Genomic DNA, 19762 nt, shown 5'->3' on the forward strand with positions numbered 1-19762 from the left:
CTAGTGTTTAAGCTAGAACACAACCCGAAAAGCTGTTGGTTTTGATATTGATTCAGTAACTATAAAATCTGAAAAACTACTTGGGAAATATCATAAAGCTTTGACTGTTTTTCAAATAAATACTGAAGAATAATTTTAATTCAACGAACAAAAGACTGGAAAAAATGTGAATTAAAAAATAAAAAAAAGCAGTTTAATTTACCACTTAAAAATAATTCAATAAAATGATTTCGATTTTCATAGAACAAAAAAAAAAGTGAAAATACAAAATACTAGGTTGTTTAATGAGTTTTCCGGTTTGGCAAGAGAGGGCGTTGCTACTAGCCTACATTTTTATATTTGTTATGTCGGTATACTCTTCATATGAACGCATGAGAAGTTTCATTTCAATCTTTCAACAAGTCATTTTTTATTTACAAACCATTTAATGTCGACGTGTCATAGGATTTTGTACAATGAAAAAAAATTAACTATCGTGCAGTGATTGAATTTTTATTTTTGAAAGGTTTAAAAGCAAAGGAAATTTATGCACGAATGTTGAAAGTGCATAAGGACGTTTCGCCATCAATTAGATGGGTTTCTGAATTTAAACGTGGTCGCCTTGAAGACTACGTTCAACAACAGCGACAACATCAGAAGTCGTAAAAAACAAATACATGAAATCGTATGGGAAAACCGTCGAGTGACCTAAAGAGACTTAGTAGAACCCCAAGGTATCTCATTGGGCAATGCAAGAAATGGCGCCGCATTCACTAGCAATGGAATGCACATTCGAATGCGACTTTCTCAGCAGCAACATTTAGGCATTTTTGAAGGGATAAAGTGGATTTTGTGCGTCGATTCATTTCATAGATTTTTGTTATTTTAAAAAACCTGAAAATGTTGATAGATACTTTTGATCTCTGGTTACTGGATGTTAGTTAAAAAATAAATGAGTCACGTAAAACAGATATGAAGCAATTCTGTGCCATAATAGCACAGGGACATAAAATCCTATGACGGAATTGTGAAATCAGTGGCTGTTCCAAAAGAGATGATTTTTAACGATATATAGATAGAACTAACTAAAACCCAAATGACCGGAAAGCGCCGACGAAGAAAAAAATCTGAATAAATCACTTGACAAATAAGGTACAGAATAACGAATAAAAAATAAAACAAGTGTTACCATTGCTATATTTCTCAGAAAAATTGCACTTGTGCAAACTATTGGGATGCTTTTGCGAAACGAACGGACAATGTGAGGTATGGCTCGTCTGCGTGGTCGGAGGTGTACATATATTCCGAACGTCTGGGGATCTCCTTTAGTTTTCGGCTTCCCGACTACTACAGCGTCTTTCAAGCTGAACTGATAACTATAATAAAAGCGGCAGCAGTGTGATGCGAAACCTGGAGATGATATCTACATTTACACTGATAGCCATGCAGCGAAAAAATCCCTCACAAAGCAGTCGACAACCTCCAAAGTAGTCATAAAATGCCGCGCATCTCTTAACAATGATGGCTGAGACATTTCACCCAAAAGTAAAATGGGTTCCTGGCCATTGCGACAACGAAAAGAATTGTAGAGCCGATGAACTAGTAAGACTTGGCATTAAGTCGACCATTGAGTGCACAGACAATGATATATGCATGTCCCTTTGTAGTGGAAATGGTAATGGTTGCACGAGTTAGGCTAAGGCCCTTATGCACTGCCAACAGATTGATCTATTGTGCGCCCATAAGTGCTTAATTTTAATTATTTAGTATTGCGAGGAATCAAATCAGCTGCTTAGGAGGGAGTATTTGTAAGCCTTCGGCCTCTAGTAGGTACGAGCCCAGGATTCTTTGCCTCCCATTACCTAAAGTGTTCCACGGACTCCTCCTCATCACAGAAGAACCTGCATAAACTAGTGCTAGGTAGTTCTATTGTATTGAAATGTTCATCGCAGGCAAAGTGGCCTATAAGTGCTCCACAGTGTAATCCAACGAACTTTTTATCTAGGGTAAGAGCAAATTTTGCTCTGTTGGTATTATGGTTTAGGAACTGTTTAGAGTGATTAAGGCCGTTTATGCCTTGTTTAACGTTTTTTTTTTAAATCGAAAATGAGGTTTTTCCAGTTAATAGCCTTTCCTTCCGTCCCTGTTTTTTGGCATTAAGGCCTGGCCTTCTCGTTTTCTTCGTGTCCCTCACGTCCTGGTACCCAAATTAGGCAGACCTAATTAAGAGTCACCCGTGCAGTACTCTATAAGGACTAATTGACTGTTCGAAAGTATTTATTTTTTTTTTGGATACGATTTCCACAATTTTTCACTCCGCATGGAAAATTTTGGTATCTCCACTTAGTGTTAAGGATTTGTGTGCTCTAGGTCCCACTATATGCAAAATACAGCTTATGAACAGCGGTTATCGAAATAGCCTTCTCTATTAGGTAACAGTCCAGTAGCATTTTAATGGTTTTCAACACGAAAGACTGATTGGCCTATAGGATTTGAGAGATTCAGGAAGCTTATTACTTCTCTTTGACAGGAATAATACCTTAACCTCCAGCCAAATCTTAGGAACATAACTCAAAGTAAGACATGATCTGAATTTACAATATCCCTTACAGACAACTCATCGTCAGTCGCAAACTACTGCCCCAAGCATACGAACGTATTTTCGGGAAAATCGATATTAAAGCAAAACGCGCAAAGTCTTATAGTCAAAAAAAAAAAAAAAAAAAAAAAAAAAAGAAACAATAATAGTGATAATTAATTTAAAAACTAGTGCATTAACAAACTTTCAATATACATATATATATATATATATATATATATATATATATTATATATATATAATACTAATAACATTGAACAAGTGAATTTTCAATTTGTGTAATAGGAATTACCTTCTTATCCCTCACTCAAAATGAATAAGCCACCGGACAATAAAGTAAATTTACCTCCCAATTTACCTGCACTCAAATGGGACAAAACTAGGCAATCAAACTTTACATCGAACGAACCGGTATACTTACTCATGTCCAGACCCAATAACTCAGACAATTTAAAGAATGTTTCACCTTTTTTGATTCAAAAAGCAATCAACTCAACTTGCGGCGAAGTTGAATATTGCAAAAAAATTATTAGCGGCCAAATTTTGATCAAAACCAAAAACGGCTCACAAGCGAACAAATTAACGACACTAACAGCGCTTTCAAACACAATCATAGTTGAGATTACACCACACAAAACACTTAATTATTCGAAAGGCGTAATATATTGTAACGAACTAAGATCAATACCCGAAAGTGAAATCCTCGATGAACTAAAACCCCAAAATGTATGCGAGGTGAAAAAAATACTCAAAAAAGTGAACAATGACCTGATTGAAACAGGATTAATTATACTAACATTTGCCACAACAACATTGCCAACGAAAATACACATCGGTTATATTAAAACAACAGTTCGCCCGTACATCCCCCCACCAATGCGATGCAAAAATTGTTTTAAATTTAATCACGTAGCAAAATTCTGCAAAAGTCCAAAGTCCTGCCATAACTGTGCAAGCAATTACCATATTAACGACGAAAACCAAGAGAAATGTAATAATCCTACGAAATGCGGCAACTGCGATGCGAACGGACTAACATGTACTAATCACACCACTCTCGACAAAAAATGTCCCATATTTATACGCGAGAAAGAAATCCAAACAATTAAGATCACCTCACAAGTCGACAACAAAACTGCACGAGCTATTTACAAAGAACGACATCCACACAACAACTATACATTTGCAGAAGTCACCAGTCAACATACTTCTAAACAAACAACACTCAACTCACAATCAGAACATCAAAACTCACCACACTTTAATCACCCACTCGCAGTACAGCCAACAAAACCACCAACAAAGCCAACCACACCAACTACCAATTTCTCACTGAAAATAGCATGGAAAGAAAAATCATGCAATATTCAGATGTAATGAGCGAATCAGAGACAGATGACAGCTTAGAATCCACATCTACATCAAAGCAGAAGATAAAAATCCTACCAAAAAATACATCGAAACGACTACAATCACAGATAAAAAAACTTAACAAAAAAAAGTAACCCAACTAACACTACAACTAGCCAAAACGTTAATTATCCTAATATTCCTAAAAACAAAATTATATATACTTATACATACTTATTCTTAACTTACTTACACCTTATATAAATACTTATTAAATCTTAATTTAGTTAATTCAAAACAAAAACACGAACACTTATCTATTCTACTGATATATGACGCCCTCACTAAAAATCATACAATGGAATATACGAGGATACCAAAATAACTACAACGAACTACAAATATTACTAACACAAACCAGACCACACGTAATTACCCTGCAAGAGACACACATCCAAAACTCGATACCAATGCCAACGCCTATTAATTATAATATATACACATCCACAAACCCATGTAACTCATTTGGGGGATCTGCTATTCTTATACATAAATCCATACAGCATAAAATAATAAACCACACTACTAACACTTTTGATATAGTTAGTATACAAATACAGTCCGTACTCAAATTTACAATTAGTTCCATCTACCTTTCACCAAACAAAAACTTCAATACCAAAAACCTTCAAGATATATTTGACAGCTTGCAACCACCAATTTTAATTACCGGTGACTTTAATAGTTGGCATCCAAACTGGGGATCCCCCAAAAGCAACAGCAGAGGTAATAAACTCTTTAAATTCGTTAGTCAATCAAGACTAATTCTTTTGAACGATGGCTCACCAACCCACTTTACAACACACCATACATTCACTCATGTGGATTTAACCATAGCTTCACCTTCCATAGCCCTGCAAAGTAATTGGCAAGTAGAATCCTGCCTTTTTGGCAGCGACCACTTCCCAATAACCACAACCATCTTTAACAACCAATCAAACACTACAATAAATGTCAGACCCAGGTTTAACCTTAATAAAGCTAATTGGGAAAAATTCAGCACCCTAGCGAATATACTATGTCAAGCTAAACCACACAGCAATAATACAAATAAAGAAGCGGCCACGCTACACAAAATCATACTCCAAAGCGCAAATGAAGCAATCCCTCAAACGAATTACAATACAAAAAAATGTACACCTTGGTGGAACAAAGAACTCGAAAGATTGAAGAAAGATAGAAATCGCTTTTGGAATAAAGTAAAAAGACACATAACAACTGAAAACATAATAAACTACAAAAGAGCAAATGCTCTATTTAAAAGGGAACTTAAATTATCCAAAAACAAGGCAATGCATAAGTTTACAAGCCACATTCACCCCCATACACCCACTGGACAGTTATGGCACACTATACGTCGATTATGCGGCTTAAAACCATACCTTCCGATACACAGTATAGCCCTACAAGATCCAATCCAAACTACCACAACCAATAAACTTACAATAGCCAACTCATTTGGAAAATACTGGTCAAATGAAGCCAGCGACACCAACTTTACACGATCATTTTTAGACCACAAATACTCCTCCTTAACACCAATTAACAGCTTAACCCCAAGCAAAACTGCGCTTCAAATAGAAAGTGATATAACTCCAATAGAACTCTCTATAGCTTTGTCAAAACTTAAGGGTCGCACCCCAGGTACTGATAGAATTTCTTACCCCATGATAAAAAACTTACCGGCGACCATGAAAACCCGTTTACTTTGTCTTTATAACAACATTTTAAACAATCAAATTCCTCAAATGTACAAAAGCAGTCTCGTCCTCCCCATACATAAACCAAACCAAGATAAATCCTCCATCAAATCCTACCGTCCAATATCCTTGAATCCGGTCTGCGCAAAATTATTAGACAAAGTAGTAGCTAATCGGCTATGGTGGTTTGTTACCTGCAACAAACTACTACATAGCCAGCAAATTGGATTTAGAAAGGGTAAATCAGTGTCTGATTATCTAGTATATCTAGACCATCAGATCACGTCCTCCCTATCCCAAAAAAAGCATTTGTCAATCATCTCACTCGACTTTACTAAAGCATTTGACAAAATCGGAGTACACACCATTATAGACCAGCTCTTAGAATGGAAAATAGGTCCTAAAATATTAAACTATATCAAAAACTTTATGACAAACAGAAAAATTAAAATAAGAATAGATTCTCACTTCTCCGAAACATATCCACTACAGAATGGGATACCCCAAGGATCCCCAATTTCAGTCATACTATTTCTTATAGCATACCACAAACTCAGCAACATTTTATCATTACACAAAGAAATAGACTTTCTGGCTTACGCAGACGATTTCACTCTCATAAAAAAATGAATAAACATGAAAATACAAACATAGATCTCAACGACATTCACAACGATATTTTGAACTGGTGCAATTACTCAGGTGCAAGCCTCTCAACAGAAAAAAGTAAACACATACACATATGCAGGAAAAAACACTGTCATCCAAATATCACATGCAACAACTTTACAATAAACAACGCCGAAAACTTAAAAATATTAGGTATTGAATTTAATAAAAGATATAGATGGGAAGCCCACATTTCAAAACTTGTCAACTCATTAAATAAACGTTTGAACATAATAAAATGCCTTTCAAGCCCAAAACTGAATGCTAACACTAGTTCAATCATTGCCGCTACCAAATCTTTAATTGTATCAAAAATTTACTATGGATTATACCTTTTTGGCTATACACCTAAGTCCAATATCAACAAACTCAACTCACTACTAAACTCTGCTATACGAACCGCCTTAGGCGCATACCGTACTGCACCGATTCGCAACATGACGTTCGAAACAGGCATACCTCCGTTAACACAAATGAGGGAGTTTGCCACAACAAAACTTTGCAAAAACCTAATCGTTAATGACCAGTCAACACTTTCAAAACTTACACACAAAATAATAATTTCTAAACGAAAACACAAAATTCAATCAACACTCACTTCAATGCCATAGATACATCACTCCACCATTGGAAAAAAGAAAATACGCCTTCAACAATATTCCAAAAACTCTTCTCAGAATTAACCAACAAACTTATAAAAAAAAAGTTCAAACTAATCTTCACAGACGGTTCAAAAAGCGCAAACCAAACAAGCTTCAGCGTTATTTACAATGACAGAATATTAATTAGCAAGGTTTTACCTTATTACAGCACAAATTTTGCTGCAGAAACGATAGCCATATTTGAAGCAGTACAATATGCTAGCCAAACACCTTGAAAATTTGCAATTTGTTCCGATTCCTTAGCCTCATTAGAAATGGTAAAAAATATAAACAATAATAATTATTATACAGACTACATAAGAAACTGCTTACTAAAATTCAAAAATAAAATCGAACTCATATGGATACCAGGACACGCTAAAATCAAGGGCAACGAACTTGCAGATTTAGCAGCAAAAGAAGCACAAAACCACCCCCTAACTATGTCTCTGAACCTCCTACACACAGATATTAAAAAACATATAACAAAAATATTCAAAAATACACAACACTCCACATTCGAACAAACAACAAGCTGGTACAAATTTGTTAACCCAAAGAAGCAAGCGATCAATGAACACACATTTACACATAATACTAACATAACTAGAAGGGAAATAACAAAAATAATTAGACTACGACTTGGGCACACACGACTAACACACGAATATTTAATAAAAAAAGACCTAAATATCTGCAAATACTGCAATACCTCAGCTCCAAACATCAAACACATCCTAGACGACTGCACACATTTTACAAACCACAGAAAATCACTAAACAACACAAAACCTACTGATCTACTTTTAAACAATTCTACAGAGAACATTATTAAACTTATAAACTATTTAAAATATTGTAATATCTTAAATGAAATTTAGCTAACACCCTACATACATATATATACACACCCAGTATATTAGCTTAAGGCCGCAGTAGCCATAGCTATAAGCTTTTTTTGTATTTTATAGTTAACTATAAATACAATTGTCAATAAAAAAAAAAAACTCATCGTTGAGGAAATCGTAAGAGCAGCGAATGAAAGATGGCGTAATGAAACCACCTGCAGAATCGCATAATTGTGGACGACTCTCAATGCTAAACGCATAGAATCTCTGCTAAGCCAAAATAAGCCTAATCTTAGCACACTGATTTCAATTATAACCCGACACTGCCTAATAGGCAGACACGAACAGAGGATGGGCGTGCACACACAAAGTTTCTGTAGACACTGTCTCGATGAGTAAGAGACAGAGACAATCTCGCGCCTCCTGTGTCATCGTGCAGCTTTATGCAGACGCAGATTAACCATTTTAGGTAGACAATTTTTAATGAATTGGAAAATCTCAGTACTGTGGTAATCATTGTGCGCAACTAAGTTTCCGTTGTCTGTCAACAGATCCCGCCAGCAGTGTGTGCTAGTCGATTCTAACATAACCTAAACGTCATAAACCAAGCTTAGACTTATGTAATTTTGTTTTGGTGTCATATACTTTTGGTTTTGTGAAAATGTTGGATTTTGTGCCGAATAATCGTCATTTGCGGGAAGTGTTAATTTTCTTCTTTCATTCGAAAAAACGGCGGTTGAAGCGCATCGAGAGCTACAAAAAGTTTATGGAGACGCTGCTTTAAGTGAAACAACGTGCCGAGATCGGTTCCGTCGTTTCAAAGACGGTGATTTTAATGTTGACGACCGTCCGCGTGAAGGAAGACCAAAAACCTACGAAAACGCTGAATTGGAGGCATTGCTCAATGAGGATCCGTGTCAAACGCAAGAAGGCTTGCTTCAGTATAAGAAGTTACCCGCCAATCCATTTCCAAACGATTGCATGCTTTGGTAATGATTCAGAAACAGGGGACTTGGCTCCCTTCTCGTAAAACCAAGGGATGTTGAACGTCGTTTTTTCGTCTGTGAACAACCGCTCCAGAGGCAAAAAAGGAAGGGTTTTCTTCATCGCATTGTGACGGGTGATGAAAAATGGATTCATTACAGCAATCCAAAGAAAAGAAAGTCATGGGGACTGCACCGTCATGCTTCTATGTCGCCGCCTCGGTCGAATATTCACGCTGCGAAGGTTTTGCTATGTATTTGGTGGGACCAAGTTGGTGTTATTTTTTATTAACTGTTGAAACCAAGCGAAGCCATTATTGAGCATCGGTATCGACTTCAATCGATGCGATTGAGCCGAGCACTGCGCGAGAAGCAGCCGCAATACGTGGAAAGGCATGAAAAAGTGATTCTACAGCATGACAACGCTCGACCTCACGTTGCCAAACCCATTAAAACCTACCTCCAAACACTGAAATTGGAAATCCTACTCCACCCGCCATATTCTCCAGATATTGTGCCGTCCGATTATCACCTGTTCCGATCGATGGCACATGGTCTAACTGACCAGCAGTTCCATTCATATGAAGACATCAAAAAATGGCTTGATCCGTGGATAGCCTCAAAAGATGAACAGTTTTACCGCGACGGTATGCGAGATCTACCAGGAAGATGGGAATAAGTAGTAGCCAGCGATGGGCAATACTTTCAATGATTCACTTGTAACCATTTTTTTCAGAATAAAGTTGTATTTTCATCAAAAAACAGCGAGAACTTAGTTGCGCACCTATGTATATATATTAACAAGCCATACAGGCTTTTGTCAGCAATGATGAAAAATCTGTGGAACAGGGGAGTAGCGTAGTAGGTGTTCCAAAGTACGGCTAGCATTCGCTTCGTTGCATGTATGTCTCGCATCACTCTGAACTAATCCCATTTTGGCTGCGTGATGTGGGGTGAGACAGAGTCGCGTCAGTACTCCAACCAATACTCTGCATTCTTTCCTAGACAGTGATAAAAAAAGTTTGTTGTTTTTTTTGGGTATTCCAGGTCCTTGGCATAATTTTGACAGTTTCGCACAAGATTTAGTGTTCCCAAATTGATTGTGTTTCCAGAGCTAGTTCCTCAATTAGTTGCGTTTTCAGAAAGGATAGTGATGGGTATATGTCAATCTCGGCAAGCGAACATCTGCATTAGCGAACTTATCAGCTCTCTCATTTCCTTCTATTCCTTTGTCTCCTGGTATCCAGTAAATAGTGACCTGTCCGCAGAGACAGCTCAGAACCGTTACGTTTGTTATCAAAACAAGCTTCTATGTCTCTTCTACGTGGCTAATAAGTTGGTCGACGCTGTACCATAGCTTAGAACGCTAATCACAAGCACGCTAGTGGGTCACATATGCAACGTTCCGAATGCACTTCAATTTCCTTCTAAGGTGCATGATAGATACACACGCAGCAAATAAAAGCTCCTTCTTAAATACTTATGACAGTTGCAATCACGAGTTTATATGTACATGTAGGTATGAGCTGCAACTTGAAAGCAATTGATTTTTTCTCTCTTATCCATTTATATCCATGCGATACATCCTCGAGGCAATGCCTTGCACTGACAGCGAAAAGAGTAGTGCGCACAATAATTGCAATACGCGACCAGAACGGCTGACGTCTTATAACAGTTGCAGCAACATTCGCCATTGCCGCTTCGCGTGCTACTTGTTATGCGGCTTGTGGCACTCAGTGCAATACTTGGGTGGCAGCTGCGGTTACAGCAATAAGTTTAACTGAAGGAGCAAAACCTAGGCAAGTCGCACAGGACACAGAAAAACGCAGGGATACAACAATACAGTTTGCGCATCACCAACGCAAAAAACTTCAGACTGCGAAAATGTCTTGGGTCGTTGACGTATAGGCAAACTTTTAGTCGTTGCGCCGGTAGTTTCCAACTTGTGATGCACGAGGATAGGTATGTACGAGTGTGCATTCACTTACGAGGGAGTGTTAAGTTCGGTAGTTCGGTAAAAAGATTAAAATCCAGAAAATGTAACTTGAATGGTCGGTTATTCAAAGAAATAATGTCCCTGGACTCTAAAAAGAGCGCTGACCTTCGGCATTGGTAGAACCAACTTTGCCTGCACAAAATCGGGAAAAAGCTACTGATTGGACTATTGATTGGTCTCTAGCGCAGAATAATAAACACAGTTCGTTTAATTATCAATACCTCTAATCCCCTTATTAACAACATTGAACAATTGCGTCAGACAGCGAATCCGCACTTCCCTCAGATTGATCTCGGCATGAAAAATATTTTGATTGCCGTTCCGCAAGCGAAAATTACCGACTCAGGAATATCCATAACCCGTCCCCGCTTAATGGAAGCTTAACAAACTGAGACTTCTTCTTGTAAGAAAAGAAGTTTCGACGACTTCGAACATTTAGAGACCCACTTTGCTAAGTCGGGAAACAGAAATGAAAATGTGGGTATATATCATGAAATCAAATCCCGCAGTACATGGAATTTCAATCCCTTATTTTGAAAAATGATTTTTTGCGACTGCCATAGACGAATGAGGTGGTGCGTGACTACCAGTCGGAAGTGCGTAGGTTCGAATCTCCGTGCGTGAACATCAAATAATAGAAAAAGTGTTTTCTAATAGCGGTTGCCCCTCGGCAGGCAATGGCAAACCTCCGATTGTATTTCTGCCATGAAAAATCTCGTCATAAATAACCCAATTGCCGTTCGAAGGCGACATAAAAGTGTAGGTCCTTTCATTTCTCGAACAACATCAAGACGCACACCACAAATACGACGAGGAGCTCGGCCAAACAACCAACAGAAGTGTGGGCGCCAATTATTTATTTTACTTACTTTTTATTTTCTGCGATATTTTTTCTTTACATGCATTTCTTTATGTAAAATTTTGGTACAGTTCTTAATCACCCTTGAATACTTGGTATTCTCTATAAAGCAAATGTTTCAGCATAGCTAAACGACGTCCACAATACGAGAGCATTGGCTTAAACGAACGTGAGAACTTTTCAATCGGATTGTCGAATATTTGATACCCTCGACAATCGAAAACCTCGCCCGCAAATACAAAAACCGGTACTGAATAAAAGCCTTACAGGTACAGAGAAACTGCCTTGGTTGGAAGTCCTCCATATTAAACTTAGTTCTCTGCTTATAGAAAGGATGTTGTGGCAAGGGAAGCTGCTCTTTTACCACCAATATTATCTAAATTCATTTCATTTTCAATTCCCAAACATTTCAGGTTTATTCTTCTGTCGATTTTTGGCTAGCAAAAGAAATGTGGTATGGTTGTCCGATACCGCTCCTATACACCGAGTGCTCATAGCTGGATTGCGATGCTGTGGCAAGAACTTTCCTCCACTGCCATGTCGTGAAAAGATCCTTTCATCTATCAAAGTGTCCGCTGAAAAATAGTTCCACACATTTTTTGAAGGTCTTTTGCTGTGGAGATCTGACAAGGAAATACAATTTGGCTTACCTCTCATGAGTGCCCACTTACATATCGCCAGTCTAAGACTGGATTGCGTGGTTAAGGCGCGGATCTTCTCTGAATGACTTATGTTATTGCCGTAAACTGTGACCTTTTGGATAGCACCATAGCTTAAGTTTTCTGACTCTTAGTGGCAGTGAAAGTTTTAAGAAGAATGGCCCTAGCCGTATCAAATATAAACAAATAGCAAGCGTTTATAAGAACATTTCTAGTATTTACTATTATAGTATTTTAACGGATGTACGTAGGTATGTTTATTAATTAGCTTAAATCCAGTCTTTTCTCATTGGGTATGTGGAAAAATCGGGTTTTAATCTCAGTAGATAGCATCTTTACTCCTATTAGGACCTCTCGAAAATTAGAGCTGTTAGTCGATTTGAGAAGCAAAAACTTCCCATACCGATTTGTATTACCGAAACCAAGGCTGATACCAGATAAGAAAGGAGATGCCAAATTAGTGTCTACGACTTTCTAAATGCATTAAGGAAGCGTGCTTTTCTCATTCTAGAAAAAGAAATGTTTCGGATGGGTTTTTCATTGTTCACACCCAAGCCCCACAGTCAAAAAGGTAGAAAACTTTGTTTGATTGAGAACCTAAAATTATTGGGTTGTTCGGAAAGTAATTTCGTTTTTTTGTGTTGAAAATGAAAGACGATCTTCGTACAATGAATAAATATTTAATTAAATTATATATTGGCCATTCTGATCTAACACCTTTTGCCATATTTCTGGTAGTAGCATAATTCCTCGACCATACAATTTTTCGTCTTTGCTGGCAAAAAACTGATCCAGGTGATTTTTGACGTGTTCATTTGAGGTAAAGGTTTTACCGTCAAAAAAAAATTTTGCAGTGATCGGAACAAATAATAATCCGAAGGGGCCCGGTCTGGAGAATATGGTGGGGGTGACAGTACATCCCATCCAAGCTGTAAAAGCTTTTGGCGAGTGCCCAAACTTGATGAACTAAAGTCGCAATTCATCAGGAACTCATAAAACTAATCTTATTGGAACGAGCAGTGCTTTGAACAGCTTTTAAGGACAGCATCCGATAAAGTGTCCCTAACAGTATTCCAGATATATTATATGAAAGATTAATGGGCCTTTGCGCGTTGGCAGAGGCGAGTATCGGAGACGATGGAACGTTGAGCTGTACGAGCTTTAGGGTACGATAGACTTTGATCCAACGATTTCGCTTTCTAAATTATATTGTACGATTGGATTCAAATGCTGCTGCCCTAAAACCGTGCTGGTGATAGCGGAAGAAGAGAAAGATCCTCTTCGCGTGGGAAAAATCAAATGGAGAAGAACTTCGCTTCACTTGGTGTATACAACTGCAGCCGTTTAGCATAAGGAAGAAGCGACTAGCGCGTGTGGTTAACGCGTCAACCTAAAAGAGATCGTTGCGTAAGAATTTATAGAAATGCTAAGCCCCTAAAAGTATTCGAAGCGGTACCTACCGTGCACCTGATAGCAGAGAAAAAGACTGACTCCTTCTGCATCGAAACGAATTAGTGAATAAGAACCTGGTTTCACTTAGAGCTTCTAATTATTTCTTCAAGAAAAATAAACGACTGGCGCGTTTTCAGTGACAACACCCAAAATCCCTTGGAGATGTTTGCGCAGAAAAAAAAATAAATATTTGATTTTAAGGAGAATTTTCTCTACTCCGAAAGCAAGTTTTTAATGCAGTTAGAAGTTCCCACATTGGTTATTATGCTTGTTGTTTTTATAGCACCATAATCACTTCCATTACCGGGACAGCTGCAGAAGTGACAGTCCTTGAACGGCTATAAATTGGCATCGTTCCGGTAACTTATAACCGAGTGTCGTGGAAACGGACTCTACTGAAGGCAACTTGCCACCCGAAAGATCTGGCGATGCTGGGCACTGAGCTATGAACCTATAGGACGCTTTCACTTGCCGCCATTCCAAAAATAAAAAACCCTCCCTCGTATTGAAACAACAAAACCCCGCATGCCTCCAGCACAACATTACTGCTGGTGGCTTTCTTTTCTTGCAACGACGCAACTTAACCATTCTTACCACTACCGTTCGCTGTGCATGACAAAACGGAAGTGAAGCGAATTTTTTGCTTTCCGAAGCGACTTGTTTTTTGTTTTTCTTTTTATGCCCATTTATTTCTTAACAACCTTACTACGAATTTAATGCACGTTTCTTTGCAACGCCAACGTTACCGCAACGCAGAAATTCGATCACAGGACTTGACTGCGGTTCAGAGTTAAGGCAGCCGGCAAGTAGCGGAATGTTGCGAACTATTCGAGCTACAACAACGGCGATTTCTTTAACCTTTCCGTACGAGGGTATTATTGCCTCTGTGCATGAGCGCTGAACACCCGCGCTGTGCTGTGTATCATCATCGTCGTTTGCTGACTGCCTTTAGCGTTCGTTTGGTTTGGTATTGCATTGTCATGTTTTATTTAACGGCATTTTATTTGCGTCACTCGTCTTGACGGCAGGAAAAGAAAGTTTCGCCAGGGTTAGCCGCAAGCAAAAGTTATGCAAAAAGTAGCAGAAGACGAATGGTAAATGTGTGGGGCAGGGCAAGTAGATATGTAAAAACAGGGCAACAGTCGTGAGCGTGGAAAAAAATGGGCAAAAAATGAAATTTGCTACTAAGGCTGTGTAATTTGAAACTTTCTCCCACTCTTATTATTGTGTTTAGTTTCTGCAACTATCGATTTTTTCAAATTTATGAAATAAAATATTTTATTTTTTTTGTTTTCTAAAAAAAGTAGTGCATAATCCTATAAAGACTGCAAATTAAAGGTCCTACGTCAAACTGCAGCTGCTCCTTTCATTGTAATGAACGTGTTTTTCAAAAACAAACGGCAAAACATAGAAAACGTGTACCTAACAAATGGATTCTCATGCTTGTACAATTACTGGTATGGAAACATTCACTAGCCTGGCAGCACGCGCACAAATCAATCAATTTATATTTGCAGCACAACACAGCACTCAACACTGTTATTGTACTGTTATTGTTGTTTTTGTTTTCCATTTCCTTCTATTATTCCACCTACAATCGCTATTAGTTCGCATTCTGTTCTCTATTGCCACTTCATCAGTACTGTTTGCTCGTGTTCGCTGCTATTAGTGTGGTCAGGTCAGTCAGTCAATCTCCCCTCCTCTCATAACAACCGTTGAGTACCATCACACCAATTGTAATCCACCACACAATCAACGCCAATGGGTTATGCAGGCGCACGCACATATGCGAAAGTTTACATGCATAATTCATTTGAGTACTCAATGCAGCAGCTCGCTCACCCAGTGGTGAGAAAGGATTGCACAGCGGCGAGAGGTGACTGCTAATGAATTAAAAATTAAGTTAGTTTTATAGTGTTGCGTTTTTAATGTACAGTTCGGTTCACTTGATTAGAGGTAGTAATTTATATGGAAGAAAATGTGTATGAAATCAATCGTATTTGCACTAGTAATCCAAGTTTTTCTGTTAATTCAAGTTAAGACTGTAGTTTGCTCGAAAATAAACATGCATTAAAATATTATTCCATCTAATAGTAATTCGCAGCGGTAAAACTTCAGCAGCCGTAGGTTAGGTAAGGTTAGGGTACATGGCTGCCCTTGCGAGGGACCCACTTGGAGAAATATTCAAATCTCATTCGTTGTGGTACCATACAGGGGGAGTCGGAGGAAAGCGGAAGTTAAGAACCCAGACAAGTGGGAGGAAGGAGCTTCAAATTAGAGGATGACGACCAACAGTGAGTGGCTATTTACGATGTTGTTGTTGTAGCAGCATAAACATTCTCCATGCATATACGAGTAATGCTGCTGAAGTGAAAGTCCTTGGTCGGATATAAATTCGGGTCGTTCCCGTTACGTAGAACCCACTGTCGTGGGAATGGACGACGAATGATCGTATTAACACTTCAAGCTACTGATGAATTTCACCAGCTGTGTAAAATTTAAAGCCACACCATGCGCATGAGTAGCGAAAAAGTGAAAGCACAGATGTCCAAATCTTCGTCCGATGGGAGTAGGGCAGCTGAGAAAAAGGTGCTGAGCTGATTCCACCTCGTCCTCCAGACAGCTTTTGCAGAAAGGACTTGAAGCAATCCCAAGTTTCACAGCATGGACACCTTACGAACAGTGTCCGGTAAGGGCACCTACCAAATTCGCGAGCTACGGCTTTGTTAGCCTTAGAAGTTCCCTCGGGCGCCTCCGAGCTACCCGTAGCTAGAAGGATCTCACGACTTTGCACGTTTGCGCACTAGCCCAGTGCTCACTAAGTTGACGCGAGGACCAGCAGTTGTATTACTGTGCTTGATTTATTGGTTCACTTGAATTCTCCTTAGATTTTCAAAAACGTTGAGTTCTGACAAATACTGTGGGCATGCTAAAGCTTCAACGTTTTGGAACGCAATCCATGTTTTGAGCACACATGAAGTGTGTACAGGTGCACAAATCAAATGTTTCACGAATCTCGGGAAAAGCTGACTTCAACAGAACTTTTTTAGCTGTTTCCCCGTTATTTTGTAGTCCACAATTTTCAATTCCAACGCACGATAGGACGATATAGCTCCCCATACCATAACACCACCTTCACGGCTGTAATGTCGACTCAAGTAGCTTTTCTCCTTCCTTAATTCATGGAAATAGTAATTGTATGCATCCGGCCCATCCAGATTTCATTTCTTTTCAAGAATGTTGTGTCAAAATTTTAAGTGGATCGGAGCAGAACTCTCAAAGTTATAGCCTTTGTAGGCACTCTACCTCGAATGCGGAGCATAGATAATTTTTCAGAGTCATTTTTTCAAACGCGTTTTTCCCGAAACGACTTCTTAAAAGTCGGTGCCAATCACAACTCCGAAACTATTCAACCGATTCTTTTCAAATTTGGCACACGTTTTCTAAATCAAAAATACCTCCCCCCCCACACTGTTTTTTTTATTTTTTTTTTTTAAGGTTGTTTTTCACTTACAAATATGGCGAAATTTTTCGCCAAAAATGCTCGTTTTACGTTTTTTTGCCACCAAAACTACAAAAATGAAAAAAAAAAATTTTATTCATCTGGGGGGGGGGAGCATTACGTCATACTTTAACTGAAAAATTCGACTTTTTTGGTTTCAGATGATTCTACGACGGATGCCGATTGGCACCGCAGAGCACCTCTCGAAAAACATATCTCCAAAAAAACTCTGTCATGGGCTTATTTGCCAATATTTTATTATTAATATTTTTTAAAAACTTATTGAAAAGATGTACAATAACATGCAACTGATTTTATTAAAGTATCTTAAGCCATATTTCTGTAAAAAATTCAAAAAAAAAGTGTTTTTTTTTAGCGCTAAACCCCCTTAAATACTACTTTTTTCCATTCATCGGGATCTATTCCCCACTCTTTGTAACAGAACTCCAAGCAATCTAGTTGCTTGCAAGATCTTTCTTTGTGAAATTTATTCAATATTGTTTTATTTACTTTAAATACATAGCCCTTCGAACGGTGGATTTGCTGGCAGTAACATTTGCCAATTCTTTAATTTTTGCTGGTGCAAGGGCAGAAATTGATGCAATCCTTAACGTTTGTGCGTTTCCTTCGGTGTCAAACCCATCCCAGTTCTGTCTTTGTAGTACTTACCATAGGAGGCACCTTGCTTCACACAACGATCCACAACTCCCGGTACCACCAACTTCGACCAATATTTTTGTCAATTTCAGGATTCTCTGAGTTCCTCTGAGGTCAAGATATCAGCTTTCCCGTTTCATTAGAATTAAGAAGTTTTCGATCAAACACAATGAATGCTTAAAAAAACAATCCCTTTTCACAGTTTTAATGCTCATGTCAAATATTTGCACTTAATTTTATGCTGATTTGTTTTCTTAGGGAGCTAAACCCTACCTAGCGGTAAAGAAGAAAAGAAGAGAGGCACCTTTTCAAGCGGAAAAAACGCGAGTAAAAAAGCATGAGCTAGAGGTACTCGAAGTGTGCGGGACAGGAATAATGCCAAAAAGTTTTATAAGAAGTCAATTGTCTGACCGACGGTTACAAGCCCACAGTGTCTTCTTGTAGAGATGAAAATAGAAACCTGGTTGAAGATGCAAAGCTGGCCTAAGTTTATGGAGGGAACATATCTCTAAATTACTGCTTGGGATGATGATATCAGTACCGCCGCTAGGAAATGAACCCGGTACCACCAATTGAAGACCACCTAGCTACGATTAGTTCAGTGTCGCTATTCAGCGACTGAAGATCAACAAGACAGACGGAGCAGATAGACTGCCAGCATGCATCAGCTTTTGAATAGTATGGCTAGAAGAAAGCATACCCAATGATTGGAATCTCAGTATCCTTTGTCCTGTATTGAAAAAAGGCGACCCTTCTATATACGACAACTACCGAGGTATCACTCTTATCGCCATCTCATATAAAGTTCTGTCGAGCGTATTGTGTGAAAGACTAAAACTATGTATCAGTTCACTGATTGGGCCTTATCAGTGTGGTTTTAGACCTAAAAATATCACCATCGACTAGATCTTCACACTACGCCAGATCCTGAAACAAAAAAACCACGAAAAAGATAACAAATTAACCGAGATGATGGGATAATTTGTTATCTTTTTCATGGGTTTTTTGTTTCCGGATCTGGCGATTTATAGGGCTTTGTCGATTATAAGGCTGTTTTGTAAAGGCCGATAAGGGATCGCCTATACGCCATAATGTCTGAGTTCGGCATTCAAGCAAAACTGCTTCGACTTTGCAAACTGACATTGAGCAACTCGTCCAGCTCTGGCAAGGTAAGAAAAGAGCGAGGTTTCAGACAAGGCGATTCACTAACGTGCGACCTCTTCAACTTCCTCATAGAAGGAGTGATGTGGTTCATCGAAATGTCTCTATTTCCACTAAAATTGTCCAGCTAATTGCATTTGCTGATGACAATGACATCATGGGGCACTGCAAGTGAGATGTTAACGCTGGATTTTCCGCTTTCGAAAAAGAGTCAACTAGAGCGGCCCGACCGCAACGTTAACGAGGGCAAGACGAAGTATATGTTATCCACTAGAAAATACACACGACGTTTTGGATCCAAAATTTCAGCGGAAAACTATACTTTTGAAATTTCCAAGGAATTTACATACCTTAGCGCTGTCTGCCTGGAGATAAACCGACGAATCACGTTTGCTAATAGGTTTTACTATGGTCTCAGTAAGCAATTGCGTAGCAGAGACCTCTCTCGCTCGACAAAATTAGTCAATGGCGCTGAAGTATGGGTTGTGTGGCAGACTGATGCAGCCGCTCTTGGGGTATTCGAGAGAAAGATACTTCGGAAAATCGTCCACCCTCTTCGTGTTGGTGATAACTACTACTGCCGAATGAACCACGAGCTGTATGAGCTCTACGCGAGATGTGGGCTTAGTTAAGCGATTAATATTCAG

General features: G+C 38.7%; 1 protein-coding gene across 1 annotated transcript; it reads left to right on the forward strand.

The window, feature by feature from the left end:
- The first annotated feature begins 2890 nt into the window (after positions 1 to 2890).
- Positions 2891 to 3955, forward strand: LOC129247459 (uncharacterized). The gene has a single exon (XM_054886591.1). The coding sequence runs from the start codon at positions 2891 to 2893 to the stop codon at positions 3953 to 3955; it is 1065 nt and encodes a 354-aa protein (XP_054742566.1).
- Positions 3956 to 19762: the final 15807 nt, after the last annotated feature.

Source organism: Anastrepha obliqua, chromosome 5 (genome assembly GCF_027943255.1).
Source record: "Anastrepha obliqua isolate idAnaObli1 chromosome 5, idAnaObli1_1.0, whole genome shotgun sequence".
Lineage (NCBI taxonomy): Eukaryota > Metazoa > Arthropoda > Insecta > Diptera > Tephritidae > Anastrepha > Anastrepha obliqua.

Bases quoted from the DNA above. Each gene is read 5' to 3' on its own strand.
- LOC129247459 (XM_054886591.1), top strand. From the start codon at position 2,891: ATGAATAAGCCACCGGACAATAAAGTAAATTTACCTCCCAATTTACCT.